We start from the raw sequence: 22297 nt of genomic DNA, 5'->3' as shown, positions 1-22297 counted from the left end.
GCATTTAAGCTTGTTTCAGGGAGAAAAAGTCTACAGGAGTCACACACTGTTCAATTAAATGTGTCCTTTCACCTAAGTTGACAAACATATGACCATGACCTTGCAATTTTTTTTGTGGCTGAAAAGGTGTGGTACATTATTAAGAATAGTGACAGCAGAAAAAAAAATTTAAACAATGACCTTCGCTCATAGGATCTGTGATAATTCCAACCGACATGTTGGCACATGATCAAATTAAGTCTGCCTGTATTCCTGCGTGCTCTGTTCTGAGCCTCTAAACTTTGAAAAGAGAAAGAAGGAAGTCAAGGAAGAGAAGTTATTTAGCGCTGGCCCTTTGTGCTACATTATTGAGGTTGTACTTTTTCTCCCAGAATGCCAAGGCACCTGGTGTTGCTTAAGCAGATTGATGGCACTGGGCAGACAGCCTGGGGTTGCTAGGCAGTCCCAGGTGCCTCAGCACGGTGGCGCTCCTTTTTTTCTGGGTGTTGTTTCAGGTGCAGCGGAACAGGGCTGGGAAAGAGGGACTCCCCTCTTTAAGGTCAGAGGGTTGAAGAATGTACTCGCGTTCCCCATAGAGGGAAGTCGTTTCACCAAGGGGAGATACCAAGATCGTATGTGCATATACCGTAATTTGTTTGGATTGTAGATTGAGGGCCATATCTGAAAATGTAAAGGCATAATAAAGATAAAGATGATAAAAAAACGGTACTTACTGATATTGTCTGTGTTATCAGTTTTGTGATTTTCCCATGGGGTTCAGACATATGGTACATCCAAGTGACATTTAAACAGGGACACTGCTAAATATGTTTTATGTGATATAATGAAACAACACAAATCAATCATATTGATTTATGTATGGATTTCTCAAGCCAGAGGTCTCTAAAATCCATAAAAGTTGAAATAAAAGAGCTCTACAGGTATCTCATCCTGGGAAATCCCCATTCCTACACAATGAAACTTTGAGCTAACCTTCTGCATCTTTATGGTCTTATGACTGTTTTAACAGTTGGCAAACAGCCTTGTGTGCCTGGGGCTGCTTCTCAAGGTGATTCCTATATATGTTTCAGTTTACATAAGAGCACATCTTTAATTGGTAGGCTTGCTTTCTTCTGAAGCGGGGATATCAAGCTCAAGTCCCATAGTGTCTACAGGTTTTTGTGTCATGAAGAAAAGGTGTTGTGGGCTCTTCAGCCAATGTGACTTAGTTCAGCACTTAATTGCTGAAAACCACCAAAAGCAAGTAGACACTTCAGCCATCCAGGACTGAAGTCTGAGATTTTTGTCCTAAGGAGTCAATCCTGAAAAGCTGGATGGAGCCTGCTTATAATTTAAAACCAGTTTAGTTATTGTGCAGAATTTTTTTAAGGAGGCTGATAATGAGGTTACATGTGACTAATGTCTAATACAGTGTTGGAACATTGACCAAATACTACGTGAAAAAGACACTTGACAAAGTTAAAGTAGTCTGCTGACATCCTAAAAAGTGCATGTAGGAAGAATGCAGTAATGAAACTAGTCTAATGTCACCCTATAATTTAAAGCAGTAGCTGTAATTCCAGAATAATGTCATCAGGGATCCTTAACTGAACAAATTATTTTCATTTAATCTTCCATAAATAGTTTTGGCAGAAGGAAAGGGGACATTTTACACCTCTTAAAGATGATCTTCATGCCTCACCCCCATTACAGCTTGTGCAGCTGTACAGTACATAACTATTATACGCAGTTGAGAATTCTTTGCTCCCTGCATTGAGTGCTAACAGTGAAATGAGGAGAAAATCGGATGCAATCAATCAAGCACATTTCTTAGCTAGAGAAAAGAACACACATTACTCAGGAGAATGGCTCTGCTTCTGAGAAGGGGAACTTGAGCACCCTGCTGCCATAGGCTGTTTGTAGTTTTTCAGGATGCACCGTTAACGGGCAATGAGTTTCCATTGTTGAAAGCTTCCTGTTCAAGGTCAATGTAATCCCCTGATAGAACTGCTTAAAGGGCAGGAAACACATGCAGTTTCTTTGCCTTGCAGTCCCACAAAGGAAAAAGGGAAAAAAAAACATAAATCCTGAACTCGACATTCTGCTATTTTTAACACTCAACCTCGGTGTTAACCATGGTACATGCTATTTTCAGCAAAGTAGGATATTATGTAAGTCAGGCCTATGGAAGCAGACCAGAATTTGCATTATAGCTGTGAGATCTATTGTGCATGTGTTTTGGCTAAATGTGGCTGCTAAATGACTAAATTAAAATAGTAGTTAACATAAAGCTAAAAATAGTGTTTGTCGAATTATAAGACATTGTCCGAGATGAGTGTCACTATAGGGATGAAATGCTGTCTACACTCCACAAATGTTGAGTCATGCAATGATTTGAAAATTCTCTATTCATTTAAATGTTATAAATTGGTATACTTGTTATAATTGTTAGAATTTTAACCACAGAACCTTCCTCCAAGCGGAGCTGTGAACAAAAATCAGTTTAATTAGGGCTTTGGTGTGCTTCACATTAAGCATACAACCAGCCACACCTAGCTACATTTTAAAATGACACTGCAGATGGTTCATGGTGAGCCACACCCAGTGTAGTTAGTAACTCATTTTGTCATTTCATTGAGAGAGCAGTTGGCTGATTGGTGATCAGTCCAAATGCAATCTCTGTGGGCCCCCTTCCTAAAGAAATCTTTTTAGTCCAGTCCTTTTGAGCGTTTCTTACCTCCGGGGATCCTGAGTAGTCAGTTCCACTACCCATAGTGTTAAGGTCTACTCTGCTCTTGTGCATGCAGTTACTCTTGTTATTTGTCTTTTTTGTTTGTTTGCCATGATGTCCTTGTAAGTCATTATGGACAATAGGCTCTGCAAAATGGCTGAATTTAATGCAGTTCTGAAGTTCTGATGATTTACCAATGGAAACATATGAATAACGTTAAAGTAACAAAACTTGTTATATTCAGGAAAAGAAAAGCAATGAGGAGGTCCAATTAATCGTGTTCTCATGACTGTTGTATTTTTAACGCTATCAAATTATTAAACTGACTTTAGTGAATTGACCTCGGTTTTTACTTCTTAGTCTTTTACATTCGGCGAGGAAAAGAAATCTAAAGCATGAGACAATTAAAAGAAAGCTTTTGAATGATCTGCCAATGGATAAAGGGCACGGATAAGGTAAATATATATATAACAATTTTGTTACACAACCCTCACAACTTCTCAATATGCACATACTTGCCAGTGTGGAATGTGCTCTCAATATAAATATCTCAATTTACATGTAACATCGGTTTGTGCCTTCTGTAGACATTATAATACAGTAAAGGCTGATTAAAAACAAGTTTCTGCTATATTGTAAAGACAAAGGTCTTCATAATGGTTTCCCTTTCTCTCATCAACGAAAATAAACATTCCAGACACATGCGTTCCTGAAATCCCTGTGGCAACATGATGTGTAAACTGAGGAAACTGCAATCAAATGTATCTCAGCCATCTCAATAAAATGTTTTTGTTTTCTACCCATTGCGCAGAAAAGCCAGAAACAGTGTGATACGGCATTTTCACCCCGTGAAATATCTCCATATCCATTTCCAAAAACACAGATCTTTTGCGGGACCTCGTCTTCAACAAAAGAGAGCGCGTATGCAAAAGTAACGCAACTGATTGGTTCGATGGAGTCCGTCAATCTCCTTGCGACATTTTTTCTCCGAACAAAAAAGATCTATTGAGCCCTAGAAGTTTATACGCAAACGGTGTGGACTCCTGATAACTCAACAAGACTTGTGATTTAACGGGTTAAAGGCGCTGGGATTTTACACATCTGTTTGGACCGTGTCTACTTCTTTCATTTTGATACGAAGAAACTATTGAGACGAATAGCCTACATCGCTCCACGATACTGACGTTGTTTTACACAAAACAAAGGAAAATGACTCACTTTAACAAGGGACCAGCCTATGGGTTATCTGCAGAAGTGAAAAGCAAGGTAAGTAGTAACATAGATCCATTAGATTTGTTGTATTCGTTCTTCTGTTTTTTCCCCCTGGCTTTAGGTTTTCTTACTCCACTGAACGAGGTTTTATTACATACAAGTATATACCTCGTGGTAAATGCACACTTATCCTGAAACAATTAAACTTTGCATTAGATCACCGATGTATTGTTATTTGAGTAGTCAGTGTGCAAGACTTGACATGATGCTCTGAGTTCTTTGTTTTGTTTTCCGCGAGATGCTCCGTTCCGAAACAGTGGGACACCATAGTTTCCAGCCGTACCTGGTGTGGAATGAACCCCTGAAATGCTGTTTTACTGTGTGGATGGAGTGCTGTTAAGAATTTGCCTTGCTATTTTTAAGTCCCTGAAATGATATGGAATAGCACTAGGCAATGAACTGCCAATTCGGTAGCATTAGTCGTAATATTTGTACGACCACGGGATAATATTCACTCCAGAGAGCAGCCCACATTCGACTAAAGATGTCAAAACAAAACAAAATATTTGGTAATAATTTAGGCTGTGAAAATTATGTTTGTGCAATCTAACTTCGAAAATGTGTATTTCTGCAACACACACGAGCAATAACGACATTTTTCTTACTTCACTCGGGTAAAATTACTTTAGAAAGGTCTCGAAAGTAATTGAACATCTATATAGTCTTTGTATTAAACGTGTTTACGTCGTACAAAGCCCACATTTAACTGTTGACTTTTGATGGTCTTCTGAGCAGACGTGCGATTCCCTTCTTCATGATCTAGAAATTAAGGGATTGGGATTATATGTTTGCTTAATTCCATAATTAGTTTTAATAGTTTTAAAGAGTGTGGATATGTTTCTGTTTATTATCATGCAGCATCTAACTGCATTCATTTGTTTTTAAATGTAAATTCGTCGCGGATATGCGTTCAAAATTGCGTAAATTTAAGGATCCGTGGACATCTCATTGTTGGTCAGGTTGGAAGGAGGAGCCTGCCATGGGCGGTCCGCAACACTCCTCCCTTTGATGGAAAATATGCATTAAGACAAGGATGGTGCCCAAAAAATGATCGGGGTTCGGACGAAAAAATGTAAAAATTGTACAATTATCGACAGGCGAACTTTTAGATGTGCTGCTACTGCACGTGAACCTTGACTCTCAGGCAGAAATATTCTCCATTGTCATCGTTTTACAACTGAAGTAACGGATGACGTACGTCAAGCCAATAATATTTCAGGGGACGCAACACTCCAAAAATTGTTTCCATAGGTTAACCACTGCCTAAGTGACAACAGTTAAATTCCCTGACCGTGCGATTCGACCATAAGTCGATCTGCCAACCCACTTTCTGCCGTTAAATCGCTGTTTGACTACTCACAGTGAACGCCAGACCTGCCACGTCTCATTTCTTGGAGCAGGAGCCAGGAGGTTGTTGTTATTGCACGGAAACGGGGAACCCTTTCCAACTTTGCTGTCAGTATAAGTAGTTTGGTTGATTCCAAATGGAATTACTGGACCTTGATGTGTTTTTCCAGCAACCCCCCCGGAATTCTTTGCTAATTAGTAGAAAAAGTGCTATTTTTGTTTTTCAGTTTAATGGCTATTGAACCTCCAGGCTTATGCAGGCTCTGTAGCAAGTGGACTGTAGGCCTGCAATGAGGGGCAATTTTGTAGCAATGTTTGCAGTAGTTGGGTTTCTGGTCGTGCTACAGAATCGTGCTACAGAATCGTTTTGTAGGTAATTAACTGAATGCAGGGCATTGTTAAATTATTTCACAAGCATTCCTGTTCATTTTTCCTTCCCTCATTGGGGAAAAAAGTTTGCTCGTATGTCTGGAGTGAGCTGGATCCTGAAGCATGCCTTACATAATTGAGTGTAGAGGTAAAATATGGATCCATTGTCTGTGGAAAAAGATGAATGGTGCACCGTTTTCCTGCCAACAAGTTATCTGCCTCCATTGCAGACTCCATGACCAGACAGCTTCCAACGTCTCAATCAGCCTGTTCTATTCTTCACTGACACTGCCCCCCCCCCCAAGTTGTGTGGAGTTCAGTTGTAGTTAACCCCAGATTTCCAGATTTTTTTATATATTATATAATTTATTTCATTTTTTGGAGGGGGTGCTATTCTAGTTAACATGGAAATTAAAATGATTTATTTTATTTTCAAATACAGTACAGCTAAGCTTTGGCAAACATCTATAAACATCAGGGCCAGAAGAAACAGTTTTTCATGTTTTGCTCCTTTTCTGCATCTTTGTAAGGGTTTTCATCCTTTAATTGAACCCAAGGGAGTAAAAAGTCGGTCATTAGACAAAAATAATAACATTTTATTGTTGTTGTTGCTGGTTGCATTTGCAGTTTCCATCATTGATGGCAGCTGATATTTGTTTTTAGGAGACTAACTGATATGCCAGGCCGTAGCCATTTGGAATTTGGAATTGCTCTTGGATGGAGGTTGTACAGTACGCTGTTAATTCTTCTCTTACAGCCAGAGCAGGCCCTAGGGTTTTGGTGAGCCTAAATGTGAATGTTATTGTGGCCCCAAATGGCACTAACATAAATCACACCCACTGCTTAAACTTGAATTGTGTGGCCCCTGGATGGTTGTGGCCCTAAACGACTGAATAGTGTTTATGCCAGCAGCCGACTCTGACTCTGCTTACAGAACCTAGAGAATGCTGTATTTCTCCTGAAGTGAATTATGGGCTGTAGTATGTAGGGATTTTATCTAATAAGAATAGTGAGGCATGATTAGTCTTTCATGAGTGATGAAACCCAAGGGATTGAATGAATACCATGCCTTCTCCCAAGGAGGTGGCCATCCATTGTGCAGCACTGAAGGGTGGCTTTTTCCATTTAGATGAAGGTTCTGGATATGTGTCTCCTTCTCTGCATACTTGGGATCTGCTAGCCCATTGCTTTCGTGGGTAGTGAGTTTAAGCTGCTTTTGTAAAAATCCATTTATCACACTTATCACACTGTACAAAAGCCAATGTAATTTGTCATTAGCTGTTCCCCTTGATCTCATGTGTACAAGCCCTTCCATCCCATAAAACATAAGTAATTAATTAATTAATTCATTCATTCATTAATTCATTAATTCATTCAGGCTTCCTGTTTTTAAGACTATAACTGGGTTTTAATGCAGCCGTTAAAATGAGGTAAGCAAAACACCCACACACTGCCCGGCTTCCCTTTTACTGCTTTCTGCTTTGAGACATTCTGGTGGTGTGTAACATGTGACAGCTATGCATTCTGGTAGTATGTAGCATCAAGAATAGTTTCAGCAATGTATGGCTATACCTTAACAGAGGTGCACTTGGCCCCTATACAGTGCTGTCCAGCCTGTGTGAAATTCTGATTATATGAGAGAATTATTCGCCTCCCTAATACCCCTTGGCGGAATAAACATCTTAAAGCTGGCTTTAATATCTTGGTTGTATATTTGGGTCATTTTTAGCCTTAGACTTCATTGTCGGACAGCGTGAAGATGATCATGTGATGATCAAAGAGAAGGAAGCTGGCATGAACACTTTCATTTTTACAAAGCAAGTATTTTCAATGCTCTTGGCCCACTGTCATAGTATTGCTGGTGTGTAAATATCAGAGATCTTACCACGCTCCCAATTAGCACACTGTCCAGTTTCTTTTCTTATTTCCTGTAGTTGTGCTGGAGTATTTAGATCCCCTGTTACTTGATAATGGTAATTTAATTATGTGTTCTAGTACTTTCTTTTCTCTTTCTGTCTTTGTAAAGGCAGCATGGGATATCATTTCTCTTCTGACAAGAGCCTCTGCACCTTCCCGGAGTGAAATTGGATTAATATTGTCTGTGTCCTTAATTTGTATGTAATTTCCTATGACTTCTTCTATCTGTAGCAAGGTGTTATTTAGTTTTTGTAGTTACATCTCACTAGCTCTATATTTAAAATCAGTGATATTGGGGTGTGGTCTGATAATGTGTTCTGATTAATGAAACATTCTTAAACTCTTGACATCTCAATTTTAAACTTAAAAAAAGTAATCCAATCTTTAATATATATCATAAATTTTAGAGTAGAATGAGACGTCTTTTTTTGCAGGGTGGAGTGTTCTCCCTACATCTACCATCTACCAATCCTATTTCAGCTGTTACCCTTCTCATAATTTTGCCGGTTTAATTTGACTTATGTTGTTTATTACCCTCTACGTTCAGTTTTAAATCTGTAATTACATTACATTACATTACAGGCATTTAGCAGACGCTCTTATCCAGAGCGACTTACACAACTTTTACATAGCATTTTACATTGTATCCATTTATACAGCTGGATATATACTGAAGCAATTTCGGTTAAGTACCTTGCTCAAGGGTACAACGGCAGTGTCCTACCCGGGAATCGAACCTGCGACCTTTCCTTAGGTTCCTTACCCACTGTGCTACACTCCGTCCAGTGTAGCAATTAAATGAAGATCCCCAGCTACAGCTGTTATTCCTTAAGCTTCAGATGATAGGGAGTAAACAGTTTTATTAATCAGGCCTGGGAGTTGTTCTGGGGGTTATACACATTCAAAAATGTAACTGTCGTATTATCAATTTGCCCCACTACCATGACATACCTCCCATCTTTGTCTGTGATCACTTTTTTTTTTTTTTTAGCTTGGAGAGCAATTTGAGCCATTGTAAGAATGCAACTCTCCTCTTTGATGATTTATAAGATGCAAATACACTTGTGCAGATGTCAATTTAGTGAGCTTTCTTGTGAGAGCATGACATCACCCCCATCTTTCCTCAACTGTTGCAGTATGTTTTTTCCTCTTAATTTGATTATTTATACCGTTTACATTATATGACATTCTCATTACAGGTTGTATAAAAAATCATTAGTTGTCCATATTTCATGTATCCATTTGCTTTTCTGCTTAGAATCTATTAGGAGATATTTCATGTTTATTTTGTTTTCAGTGTTAAGACTTCCCCTTTCAGGGCCTACCACCATGTAAAAGAAATGAGAAAGTTAAAATGACAAACCAACAGACAACGTCCAGTTATGGAAATCTCTACACATTTGTCAGAGAGTATAACATTCCATGTAAACTATCTGGAATGTTTGGCCTTTACTAAGGTCTGCCCACCCCCCAGAAAAGATTAAACATATAATCTGCATTATACGTTGCATTGTCAGTGTTTACCAACAAGTAACACCCCTTCCCCCTCCCCTACCCTTCCCCCTTTGTTAGGGGTAAATTAAAACAATATGAATGTATGTGAAGAGCCATTAAAGAACATTTTACATAAGTTGTGTCTTTATAAGTAAAAATGGTAAAGATAGATTATATGAGAATTAGTGTGAATTTATTTCTTTGAGTTTGGCATCTTATTGGCGCCTGTAGGCTTTGCTATTGTTGGAGTTCACTTGAAAAATCCTGGTCAAAATAAATCCTGGCTCCCTGATACATAATCTCTTTCTTTGCCCATGCTGATTGCAGGACTTTCTGCCTCGTGCCCCACTGTCAGAAAGAAACTATAATAGATCTGGGCGTGGCACCCTCTGTCATGGGCCTATTGGTGAGGGATCAGTGTGCTTTAATAATATTCAGCTCCTCGCTTGGTATGTCCAGCTTCTCTGACAAAAGCGTTTTCACAAACTCCACCATGCCATCTCCTTCACACCTTTCTTTCACCTTATAAATCCATACATTATTCTGTCGAGACTTATTCTTCAGATAGTCAACCTTGCCTACCCAATTCTTTTGTTGACACATCGTGTTAGCACTTGCTGGCTCTGTTTTGGCATTTTTTCATTCATTCTGAATAGATAATGTTTTTGAAGGTTGTGAAGTCTTCCCATGCTCTTCCATTTCCATACTGATACATTATTCAGTCAGATTTTTTGCACAAAATCAAAAGAGTAGTAGGAATTTTACATAGATTGGTGACTTAAAACTTTTCTTGTTTGCTTGGTGATGCCTTTTAGGAAGGAACTGAGGATATATAATGTTTCATGTCATATGAATTTGAATCGTAAACTTGAATCGAGCGACCGTACAAGTTTGAATAATAGTAAATGAAAATTGAAGATAGCAATGAATGCATGACGTCAACAGCTGCTGGAAAGGAAACTCAGCTGATGTCCAAATAAAAATGGATATTTAACTTCTGTATCCAAATGAGGTGAGATGAAGTGTAGATAATTGTTCTACAATTGTTTTGCTACTTCTGAAGAGAAACAACTGCCTGGCTGTGATGTCATTGCAGAAAAGGGGCCAGGTACCACAGTATGACAGGTTGGGCAGCGACTTTAAGGACGCGCACAAAGTCTCTGATTGTATTATCAAAAACAAATCTTATATAATCAAAACATTTGAATTAAGAAATAACTTAAAAACAAAATGTTGTGTGGACAGCACAGGGAACGTGGTAATATTTCCTGCATCCAAAGAAAGGCCACTGTTTAAATTGTATTCCGTTTATCATGTGGCCTATGTGTTTAGTTTTTATATGGTGCTTCTTTACAATTTACATGCAATCAGAATTCTTTATGAAAGGCACCCTTTGGTGATATGGACCCATATGACCCTCACTATTTTTTAGGTCATATGGGTGCCTCTCGTTTGCACCCGGTGGGACTGGGGTTCTTGGTGTCGTTGTGCGCTGTTTGATCCTGTTTGTGATTGCAGGGGAGGGGGGGGGGGGGGGATTGGGGTGGCTGCCTGTTGTTTACAGGAAGCACAACAGCGGTGTGGCATGGCATGCAGTCGTGAAGCCTCGACCATCTGTGTCCCAGGAGAAGAAAACATGCAGAGGCAGCAGACCAGCACTTAGACCCAGAAACACTGAGAAAGCTTGCATCTCACCACTTCAAAGGGATTAGTTAGAGCAAACGCCAAGCCCAAGTGACAAACTGTCTGCAAGAATGTGGAAACAAAAGTAGCCTGTCAATGTTAACATGACTCACCATTTCCCACCCCCCATTCATTCAAATCTTGTCACTGCAGAATGCAAAATTAAACCTTTTTGGTGAACTTTACAGCTTGGATTACTACAGGCTTTATTATGTACGGTTGCTTTGCTTACTACATGTCAGAGAGGCCACCAATGATATCTGTCTATGATGTTGCAATACATGACTAGTTTGGGTACTTTCATCCCATGTGCACTGCAATGGACAGTCTCCAATTTACCTAAGCCATTGAATTAATTTACTGTGAGTTAATAGCTTCCCTGCTGATTCAAATTTGCAGTATCTATTTCAGGTACAGAGCAACAAAGTAGATCTCACCCAGTAGGTTAATGTGCTTAATGGCTACTGCAAGAGTCTGATACTAAGTGAAATGTTTGTGAATATGAGAAAGGGCCCATTGCAGGAACCTATTAGTTCCTTTGGTTGCTTTCATGGTTCACACTTGTAATGTTTGAAAGCTGTGGAATGAACAATTGTGGCAGAAGCCACCTCGATGAATGTTGATGTTCCCTTAATGGTGGAGGCACTGGTATTTTTGTGCTTCTTTGTGAGGTTTCCTGCAGGGAATGACCTTTTCTATCCCTCAGCTGAATCACTACATAACATTCTCTCTTGTCTGCACTCTGTCATGGGAACATTCCACACAGTGAAGGGGAATGATGCTTTATGAACCCTATAAAAGATTCTGATTGGTCCATATCAGAAGCTCAGATCAGTCATTGACAAAAGCACAATGGCCCTGTCCCTCTTTTGGCCTTGTGATGATGCGCTTCCATCAATGGAGGCAAGTGGCAGTTAGAGCTAAAATTTCTGAAATGCGCTGATGCAGACATTTTCAGGGATTGGATCAGCCATGAATTCATCCAGGATGTTATCCTGGATTGGATTAGGCTTTCACTTATTCCACCACCTGGAAATGTGCGTGTTTTCACAATCCCCCTACTGCCAAAAATGTGCAGGAAACTGGATTTTCCAAAAGCCGTTACTGTTAAAGAGTTCAAGGATTCAGATCATGGCTGTTGGTGGATTCACAAGGTTTCAAGGCCGATTCTGAACTGTCATTATTTGACTATTTCAGTTTTATCAGTGGTAATAACTTCTGTAGTTTGCGTGTTATACTAAATGGAATTCCCAGGAAGGATATAAATAGACAGGACTCCCCAATTATTTTCCCTATAGCTTGACTGGGAATTCTTCCTGCATGTTGGCTTCATAATTAATTTTATCATTGTCTGATTTTAATATCTGTTAAAAGGTAGGATAGGACTTAAATATTGTTTAACACTAAATGTATTAAACTTATGTCATTTTTAGATGTTGCCATTTATAACACATTAATATTATTTATAAAAATAAAATTCATAATCTTGTTTGGATGCTTGTTTCTTCTTGCTGGAATATCCTTTCTGTGAGTTTCCAAAATAAACTGAGCTTTCAGCATTGAGACACACGTGTTTACTGTGGCTTGTGCAAACATGTCCAGCCCATAACCACATAATATAGGCAATCATCTCCCATTATGTGGTCTGTTGAACAATGCTGTGGAAGTGGTAGGTTAATTATTCATTTGTATCAGCTGGGCTGATTGTGGAATCCTTAGTCAAGATTAGAAGTCATGTTTTATTTAAACAGAAACTGTGTGTGGGGGGTTTCATTGTTTCACAAAGGGAGTGGTTTTAAAAACATTTTTTTTGCGGTAGCCATCAACTGTTCCTTCAGTGATAATTAAATTGGAAGAAGCCTCCCTCAGCTCAGTGGTTTAATATTGAACACCTTTATCCAATACCCTCTGCAGGTTGCTGGGAAGTTGCCATTTAACACTAAAACAGTGGAAGTAGGTCTACATCGTGATATAATTATAGATATATAGAAGAATGAAATTGTATTTAGTATTATTTAAATATATGCTTTAAATATGACACATTCAAATTAAAATTAATTTTTATCTGAATATCCTAAATATGTCATTTATGAAATATATGAATCTAAGCAATGTAGTTTTAAATGAAAAAAATATTTTCTTTGTCTTGCCAAGGACCAACTGCATCTCCTTTATGGATTTCCAGATTTTGCAGGAAACCAGTTTGGGAACTCTTGGTGTACAAAATGGTGGTTCTTGCTGACCTGTCTAGTTGTCCACTTTGTTCTGTGCAGTAATTGGGTATTATTTAGCATGGGTGGGGACCAAGTGCAGACTGTGGCGTCGAAGCCATGGATTCCACATTTATTTACGGATTTGTTGACTTACTGATTTTGTTGGCTTTCTCCAGAGCTGAGCTCATTTATTCTTTCAAACAGCTTTCTTTTGACTCGCAAATAATTTATGGGTAAAGCTGGAAGGACTGGGTTGTTCTGTCCTCGGAAGTATGCGGGCCTGATTAAGAAGGTGTTGCCTTTGCCATTCTACACCCAGTTAGTGAGCACTGGAAGCCATGTCTGTCACTGAAAAGCCATTGATTTTCTCTCAGATTCTGAAGGTTGCCATGATGGAAAGCAAAACACAGATCCCGTCATTAACCTTTTTTCATTTTGCCCTCTTGACCTTCCTGGCGCAGGCACTGAGTCCGTTCCGGGATATAGAGGCTCTTTTGCCCTTTTTAAAGATCGGAGGGGGTTATGAGAGAATAGTCCTTTCTTTCTGACCGCTCGTGTGGAGTTATAAAGAGAGGATTGTTCATTGGTTGACAAGCTTTTTTCCACCCCTTTTCAAATTGACAGTTTTCACATTGCTGTCTGTCTAAGTGTGGGGCATGGTGAACTGGAGAAAATGATAAAAATATGACTTGTCTGTTGAAAGAGAAAGGAGTCTACGGATTTATGGTTCTTTACCCTTTTATTTGTCTTGCATGGGATATTGAAAAGCTCCCATTGGAGGTGGCCTAATCCTGGGCATTGTGCACATAAAATGAAGCCTCCTTCCTCTTGTTTGTTTACGCAGTTGCCATGTGGCATTGGTGTAAACAGCCGCACGCTGATGAGCAAGCGCAAGCCCTCTGTTGACGTGTAAAATCCCCCAAAAAGGCTAACATTGTGTGGGACTCAGAGGTTAATAAAGGCCAGATGTTTGCACTCTTCTGCAGCATCCATCCCTACAGTCTTGAAGTACAGTTTAAGTTGCCATTTTAAGTTCACTGTAAAAACACCAGGGTGCAGGAAGTATGAAACGTGTTGTTTTTTTAATGTATAGTGAGAAGACATTGCATTTCATGCTTGCTATGCCATGACATGCCCTTAAATCTTTCTGTATCTTGTGTGGTTCTGCTGAGCTTTTAAAAACCCATCTTAGACATTACCAAGGCAGTAGAGATGTATATAATGAATAATTTGGTAATTGGATGGTATTCAGATTTTTTTTGTTTGTTTGTTTGTTTGTGTAGAGGTGACTTTTTACCAAGCAAGCAATGACAGTGGGGTAAACTTCAGAGCAATGTTAATGAAATGTTATTAAACTTGGACTGTTGCCGCAAGAAACTTCTAAATGTGTTTGGCAATCATATAGCAGACCCTGTCTATAATTGCCTTTGAATATTGGGGGTCACATCCCCTCCTCTGTACAAACTATGTGAGACTCACACATAGAGGACCCAGATCATGCTCACAGGCCTGGGCCTGAAATTGAATGAATTACAATGGCGGTCATGCTGGGTTTGCAGTGTCTTTGACAGTATAACATACTATGTTCAGTATAACAGAACAGCTATACTTTAACATACTGGTGCCCAAACTTGGTCCCACTGTGTAGATTTTTTGTTTTTGTGTCTTGATTAGTCATGATTGTTGAAAACGTGTTTAAGTTATACTACAATTTACCTTTAATTTATTACTTAACTGAATGCAGTGCTGGCTTGGTTTGTTGTCATTTGGCTTGTCTTTGAATTCATTTTTCACCAGTGGTTTAGTTTAAGTGCCCAGATGTTCATTCCTTCAGTAGTTAGGACCCAACTGATTTTGAATGCTTGTGTGTAATTACATCAATTAACATGAACAGTAACCTTATTCTACAGAAATAATGACTCATGTTGCACATTACAGTGGATGAGGGCATTGGATCTGATTAAATGTCCAAGATAAGAATAGGGAACATTTATTCTTCTTTGTTTTGTAGCAATTAATCACGTAATGTGGCTTCATGGCATTAAAAGTGCTTATTACCATCTTGTCTAAATTCCAAGGTTGCAATAATGGTTGGAATGAAAACCGTTACGCACAGTCTGTCTCCAGTGTCAAATTTGAGAACTATTGCTTTAAGCTATTTAACATCCAGGAACTGTAGAATTGTGCTTTGGTTGTCTGGACTGAGATGAGTGGTTGTGGGTTTGAATCCCTGACATGAAGGCACTATTTTTTTCTTGTCTGTGTACTCCACAATTTTAGATTTGTAATCAATTCACATATGGTTAAAGTGCACATTCTCAGCATGTAGCCTATTTACTTGTATTTTATATGTGCTTTGATTTCACCATGTAGAAATGACAGCACTTTTTATACATAGCCCCCTATTTCAGAGCACCATAATGTTTGGGTCAGTGTTATGAAAATAGTCCTGTTTAGTACTTTGTCGCATAGTCTTTGCTTGATGCTTGGCCAGGCCTGTACTGCAGACTTCTTCAGCTCAGCTTCTGCATGTTTCAGGGGCTGGTTACCTTAAGTTTTCTCTTCAACACATGTTCAATTGGATTCAGATCGTATGAATAACTCGGCCAGTCAAGAATGTTCCTGTTTTTGACTTTGAAACTTTAGCAGATAAAATGTTTGTGTACACTTCATAATTAATTCTGCTGCTGCTGTCAGCAGTTACATCATCAATGAATACAAGTGAAGACAAGTACCTGTGACAGCCGTATATACCCAAACCATAACAACCCCCACCACCATCTTTCAACTGTAACCTGACCATCCTGTTTTTGTGCCTAACAAGTAGTTTGCATCTTGCAGTGTAGCCTCTGTAGTTCTGTTTGTAAAGTCTTCTGCAGAAAGTAGTCACTGACACATCCGTGTCTGTGTCCTGAAGAGTGTTTCTGGTCTGTCGGACTGGGGTTTTGGGGTTTTTCTTCATTATGGTGAGAATTTTTCAGTCATGAGCTGTAGAGGTCTTCCTTGGCCTATCGGGACCTTTGCAATTACTGAGCTCATCAGTGCTCTCTTTCTTCTTAATGATGTTCCAAACAGTAGATTTTGGTAAGCCTAAAGTTTGGCTTATGTCTCTGACTGTTTCTTTTGTATTTCTCAGCCTCACAATGGCTTCTTTGACTTTCACTGGCACAACTCTGGTCCTTATGTTGACAGTTGCCAATAACAGACTCCAAAGGCAATCAGAAGCCTAGAATAGATATTGAAAGCTGTCTTATACCTGTACTGAGGAAGCACAACTGACTAATCAGAAACACATCTGAATCCATTTGTCCCAAACATTATTGTGCCCTGAAATGTGGGGGGGGGGGGGGGGGGGGGGGGGGGGGGGGGGGAATTATTAGTAACCATCCTTTTTGTCAGATTGGAACTTGAAATAAATATGAAAGCACCTGGCCTATATTATAATAGACACCACAGTACATACTAATCTAAAGAACACTTAAGTTCTAGAACCTACCAAAGAACATTTATGATATTTATTTATGTTTTCTATGTCCAACTAAACACTTTCTCTTATCTAAAACTCAGTAAATGTTTGAAGGGATCTTTGAGTGCAAAACCGGAATTCCATTAAACTGCATTGCGGTTCACCCTAAACTTTGAATAATACATTTACCTTTGTGATTTTTATGTTGCCATCACAATATTATGAGTTTGGCAGTTGCTCTAAAGATTTTGTATAGTGTATGTATGGAAAAAGAACAAAAATTTGCTCTCAAATTTATAATCCAGAACAGAGGGCTAACTCATGTTTTTCCTCCAGACTGTGACAAAACAGTCAGTGTGAAAGCCAATATCATCCTCCATTTCCTGTCCTCGGGAGTGTTGATTTATCAATGATTAAATCCCCCCTGTGAGTCAGCAACCTACATGTGAAGTGATGATCTGTATTCAGCGTTGTTTTCTTAATGGGGCATCACTGAAACACAACCTGGGAACTAGAGAAGCTGAGCACCCTTAATTAAAGTCTGACTGTGCAGACTTTGTTCAGCACCCCTTAATTCACACCACATGAAATGGATTTGATCCCCAGCTTTACACGAGTGCCCGTGATTTCATGAGAACGGGGGAAAAACAGCTGAATAGTCCTCCATGACAGTAACAGAGTAGCGCTGCTCCATGTTTCCTGACTCATTGTATGCATTCATATCCTATGGACAACAGGTCTGTTTAACAAAATGCAATATAGTGGCTTACTTTAAAGAAACAAATAAGTAACAATACAATGGGTTATGGGTTAACTATGGTGCATGGTTCTAGCAACCTAGTTTGTGCTCAGAATTAAATTTTGTAAATGGGGGAAATGGCCATATGAAAGGACAATGTAGCACACTGTGGTGGTAATGTTGTTACATAGCTGCTTCTTTTGCAGCCCCTGTTGAATGCCTCTGGCCATCAATACAGGACATTGCACTCTGAGGCTCAGTGTGTTCCAAGACCTTGTTCGGTGCCAGATCCTGATCTTAATCAGACCCTCTAATTTCTATGTGGTGAATGCAGTAATTTTCTTACTGACTAGGTAAAAATGCAGTGACTACTTCTCAGGTGACATCTTGTGGTTGTTAGAACTATTTTGGTTTTTGTTTGATTAAAGCATGTTGGGACACCTCGAATAGCTCTATGGAAAAAAAGAAAAAAAAATAGTGACAAACTTCTAATCACATGGTACTTCCAACCAGACCCTTTGCCTGAATTTAGCTTTGAAATTTTTCTGCTGCCTATACAAACTTTTAGATAAATGTTCATAAATAAATTCAGTTATTCAATATAAGTTGTATGTGAATTAGTAATCTTAGGTAGTGATAAGATTCTTCAGTGGAGGTTGCCTTATAAGGAGTTATCAGACGTGACTGTGTTTGTCCTGTCTTCAGATTGCGCAGAAATATGATGTGCAGAAGGAGGAGGAGCTACGCGTCTGGATTGAGGAAGTGACGGGCATGCCCATTGGAGAGAACTTCCAGAAGGGCCTAAAGGATGGTGTCATCCTCTGCGAGTGAGTGTGTGTGCGTCTGTGTGTGAACGCATAAGTGTCTTCCGTCCTCTTGAGTCTTTGTATGTCCTCTACAGTCAACCCCCACACAGTGTGGTACAATTTGTAGTGTGTAATTGTACACATGCATGCTTGGCACAGCAAACATCAAATGCAGATAATATGGAGGGAAATAATTGGAGAGGCTATTAATTTGATAGTGTTAACTTGCCTTGTATCAATACCATATTAGCCGATGCTCCTGAATACGCTAACATGTCGTGAGACCATTTTGACCTAAAACCCAAATGAATTTTAATATTAACTAGGTAAAGTAATGGCGAATCTAGCATAAAGCTAATGTTAGTTTGCATTCTAACCTTGTTGAGAGAGACAAGAAAGACACACTGCCTGACCAAACCATTTTAAAAAGCAAAATTTTTATAAATAATGCAATGCGCTAATTGCATAATGAAAAGGAACTATTTTTTCCTGATAGAATCATTGTTTTCATGGAATCACAGAATTAACGACCAAAGGCTTTTTTTAACAACAGTCAAAATAAAACCAGAGTTTTGCTTGCCAATACTAAAACAATTATATAAATATTTCAATTTCAGCTGATTAAGTTGCTAAAAATCAGTAACAGTAAATGTATTGTTGGCAACTGTTGTATAAAGTAATTAGCCTTGTAATAAATGGGATAATCCGCTCCGAGCCGGTCAGCTATTGGGGAATGATGACCTTTGTGGAGGAAACCTTTAGGAATTATTCCCTGATAGCTGACTGCCTCTGAGGGGATTATCCCTTACGTAATATATTGATCAACAGGCTAAATTGAACCAGCATGTATAGCCACTAGTTCTGCAACTGTAGTGAATGGCATACAACAGGAGTGCAGTGTGTGCTTGTTCATTTCTATTACCATATAACACATTGCACATTACATCTATTGCTATAAAGCATATTAATGCTTTTAATTGCATTCTTCAAGAGGTGAATTTGTAATTAATGCTGTGATACTACTAATTTTAATAAATAATTTCTTCTCAGATTGATTAATAAACTACAGCCAGGCTCCATAAAGAAGATAAACCATTCAAAGCTAAACTGGCACAAGGTAAGTTCTTCTGGATGTTCTCAATGATTGTAACCAGCAAAATATGAATGCCTTTAACAGTCGCTGCTGGCTGACCAATACAGTAGACTACAGAGAGAATGCTCCCCTCTAAAACAACAGTAGTCCTGCCACTTTGTCCAAACCTCCTATGAGTAAATGTCAATGTGTCTATTAAGGGTTGACCACTTTTTTCTAAATGGCGCATGCGTTTTTTGTCCCGCATCCTGGGAGCAACCCTTGAGCATCTTTCTTTCTCTCTCTGACCTTCTCGCTCAGTTGGAGAACCTTGGGAATTTCATCAAAGCAATTCTGGCATATGGCCTGAAGCCCAATGACATCTTTGAAGCTAACGACCTCTTTGAAAGTGGGAACTTGACTCAGGTCCAGACCACACTCCTCGCCCTGGCAAGCATGGTAGGTTCCCAGCTTCTCACTGAACGCCAGAGCGTTCGCTTCATGAGAGAATTACGTAACATGTTCCCGCCTACGTTTGATTAATGGCTTTGAAGCTGAGCATGGGTAGGGGGAGGTCAGCTGGGCCTTTGTATGTGGGAACTGCTGGAGGTTTTCGTTGCTAGGCTTTGATCATGTTGTTGTTGTGACCTTCAGGGGAAGACCAAAGGTATGGACACTAAGATCGACATTGGCGTGAAGTACGCAGACAAGCAGGCACGACATTTTAATGAAGATAAGATGAAGGCTGGCCAGTGTGTCATCGGACTACAGGTGAGAAACTGCCACGACACAGATTTTATGCAGTTATAGGTCGTGCTCTCTAATACCGATAAGTATAGAGATTGCAATATTTTTCCCTCAGAAAGATTATTTTTCTTCATTTGCATGTAACTGTAAAAGTTCTTATCGCTGCATGTTTGGCAAAAAGCCAAACGGCATACAGTTTTAGGCGAGATGCTTTTCACTATTAGGATGATTAGTTGATACATTACATGATGCATTAGTTTTGCAGATAGACATTTTGCTATATAGTTGTTATAGCGAGGACTAAGCTGAAAGTAGTCTAGTTTGAGCATAATGATTTTATTAAAATGTTATCCAAGTGTTTTGGATTAACATACTGAGAAAATGCATGCTTTCTGTCATAAGACCAGAAATTTCTCTCTCCCCTTGATGAACAGATGGGGACTAACAAGTGTGCTAGCCAGGCTGGGATGACTGCTTACGGGACACGCAGACACCTTTATGACCCAAAAACACAGACTGAAAAACCCTTTGACCAGACCACCATCAGCCTGCAGATGGGGACCAATAAAGGAGCCAGCCAGGTAGACTGAATAACAGTCATATTTCACCCAGCCATCCACCAAGTTTTAATTTCAATTCACGGAGATATTAAGCTAGTAAGAGTATTAAGTTAAATGGTAACATGACATATAATTTATTGCGCACTTCAAGACTATAATGTGTATGAATCATGGTGTTCAGAAAATATATATCTGGTGAGCCAGTGCAATTATAGAGTCAGATAACTAAAAATCACAAGGGTATATATCTTTAAATGTGTGGGGAGCTAAAACTACTGAATGCAAATTAATTTTAGAAAGTCACATGATTTCAAATACCACCCATTTAAATACATCAGCGGCCTACAGTCTTTTCCCAGAAGGGCCAGTGTGGCTGAAGACTTTTGTTCTTTGTTAATTAATCATAGCCTTAAATGATGACCATATGTTGCTTAAGTAGTTTTAATGCAAGGCTAGAATAAAAGTCTGTACCCAAACCAGACCTTCTCAGATCAGGCTAACAGAATTGCCTGAGGTTATTTTTAATGGAGCGCAGTAGTGTGCGACGAGACGGCCAGTAGATGTCATGTGGGAGAATCGCTGATTGCATCCCTTTCCATCTGTAGGCTGGCATGGCAGCCCCAGGCACGCGGAGGGACATCTTCGACCAGAAGGCAGCGCTCCAGCCGGCAGACTCCTCCACCATTTCTCTCCAGATGGGCACAAACAAGGTGGCCTCCCAGAAGGGCATGAGCGTCTACGGGCTGGGCCGGCAGGTGTACGACCCCAAATACTGCGCCACAGCTGCGGACCCCGTCATCCACGCCAACGGCAGCCAGGGAACTGGCACCAACGGCTCGGAGATCAGCGACAGTGACTATCACGCCGAGTACCCTGAGGAGTACCAGGGAGACTACCATGACGAATACAGCGGCCATTACAACGACCAGGCCATCGACTATTAGGCAATACCTGCAACCACGACGTAGTCAGCAGTGTTAAACATGTATGTTCATTTTTTAATCATTTTTTAAAAATTGGTAGGGCAGAGCCTTTTGCTATTCCTCCAACCCTTCCTTTTTGTAATTGATACCTCAGAGAAAATATTTTCCGGTTTCTTTATGGGGTTTCTCTTAAACAGCAGTATTTTTTCAATCACTTGTAATATAATATGCTATTCTTAGAATCTGTGTCTTCAGTTGAAGAATGCTCCCTCTTTATCCATTCAAAACCTTTTTGCGAAGTAGAATACAGCAAAATGCTGGCTGCCCGTTTCAGAGACTGCTAAACGTTGTTCTCATACTCAATCCAAGATTTTTGCATTTTGTTCGGACTTCTCCATTGTTAAAGGAAGGGATGCTGAAGTACACTGGTCCCAGCTCACACCTGTGACTGTCTAATATTCTCTTTGTCCCACCACCTTTAACTATCTACATTATTAATGGTTTAATTTTTTTAAATGATCAACCGGAACCACATTTATGGCTAAGAGACGTAATGGGAGGGAAATCTATATTTGGCTTTCTCTTTTGTCCTTGCTTTGATTTGAAAGCACTGAAATGTTGCTGTTTTCTGAGATGTGTGTAAATGTGTTCTTTATATTCTATTTTGTTATGACCAGCCTCCTTTATTAGTTTGTTCGACTGCTTTTGTTGCATCAGTTTATTGTGCCATCACATTCCCCGTTCTCTAGTCACCCTTGTATTTTAGAATTTCCCCTCCCCTGTATTTATTTCCATGGCTCAATATACACCCCACAGTTGTATGTTTTTTTGTATAAATACATTTTATGTTGTATAAAGACCATTTCTTTGTCTCATGTTTTTCAGTTGGTTAATACAATTACATCACATTATATTTATGTTCTCAATGTTTTTTGGCCCGTTAGCTGTAAATGTCCTCCTTTCAGTGAAAATGACATGA

At 39.4% G+C, this 22297-nt stretch overlaps 1 protein-coding gene across 1 annotated transcript; it reads left to right on the top strand.

Annotated features, from left to right (window-relative positions):
• Positions 1–3654: 3654 nt before the first annotated feature.
• On the top strand, positions 3655–22229 carry LOC118230627 (calponin-3-like). The gene is made up of 7 exons (XM_035423795.1): positions 3655–3976; positions 17916–18037; positions 19067–19133; positions 19410–19547; positions 19743–19859; positions 20270–20416; positions 21001–22229. Exons 1-7 carry the CDS (start codon positions 3920–3922, stop codon positions 21337–21339), a joined length of 987 nt encoding a protein of 328 aa, XP_035279686.1. The 5' UTR covers positions 3655–3919; the 3' UTR covers positions 21340–22229.
• Positions 22230–22297: the final 68 nt, after the last annotated feature.

This window comes from Anguilla anguilla, chromosome 6, assembly GCF_013347855.1.
Source record: "Anguilla anguilla isolate fAngAng1 chromosome 6, fAngAng1.pri, whole genome shotgun sequence".
Taxonomy (NCBI): domain Eukaryota; kingdom Metazoa; phylum Chordata; class Actinopteri; order Anguilliformes; family Anguillidae; genus Anguilla; species Anguilla anguilla.
Note: the sequence above shows the minus strand (reverse complement) of the source record. Positions and strands in the feature narration are given on the sequence as shown.

Coding starts and splice junctions, on each gene's coding strand:
- LOC118230627 (XM_035423795.1), top strand. CDS start 3,920: ATGACTCACTTTAACAAGGGACCAGCCTATGGGTTATCTGCAGAAGTG. Junction 19,548..19,742: donor TCCTCGCCCTGGCAAGCATG/GTAGGTTCCCAG, acceptor TGTGACCTTCAG/GGGAAGACCAAAGGTATGGA. Junction 20,417..21,000: donor CCAATAAAGGAGCCAGCCAG/GTAGACTGAATA, acceptor TTCCATCTGTAG/GCTGGCATGGCAGCCCCAGG.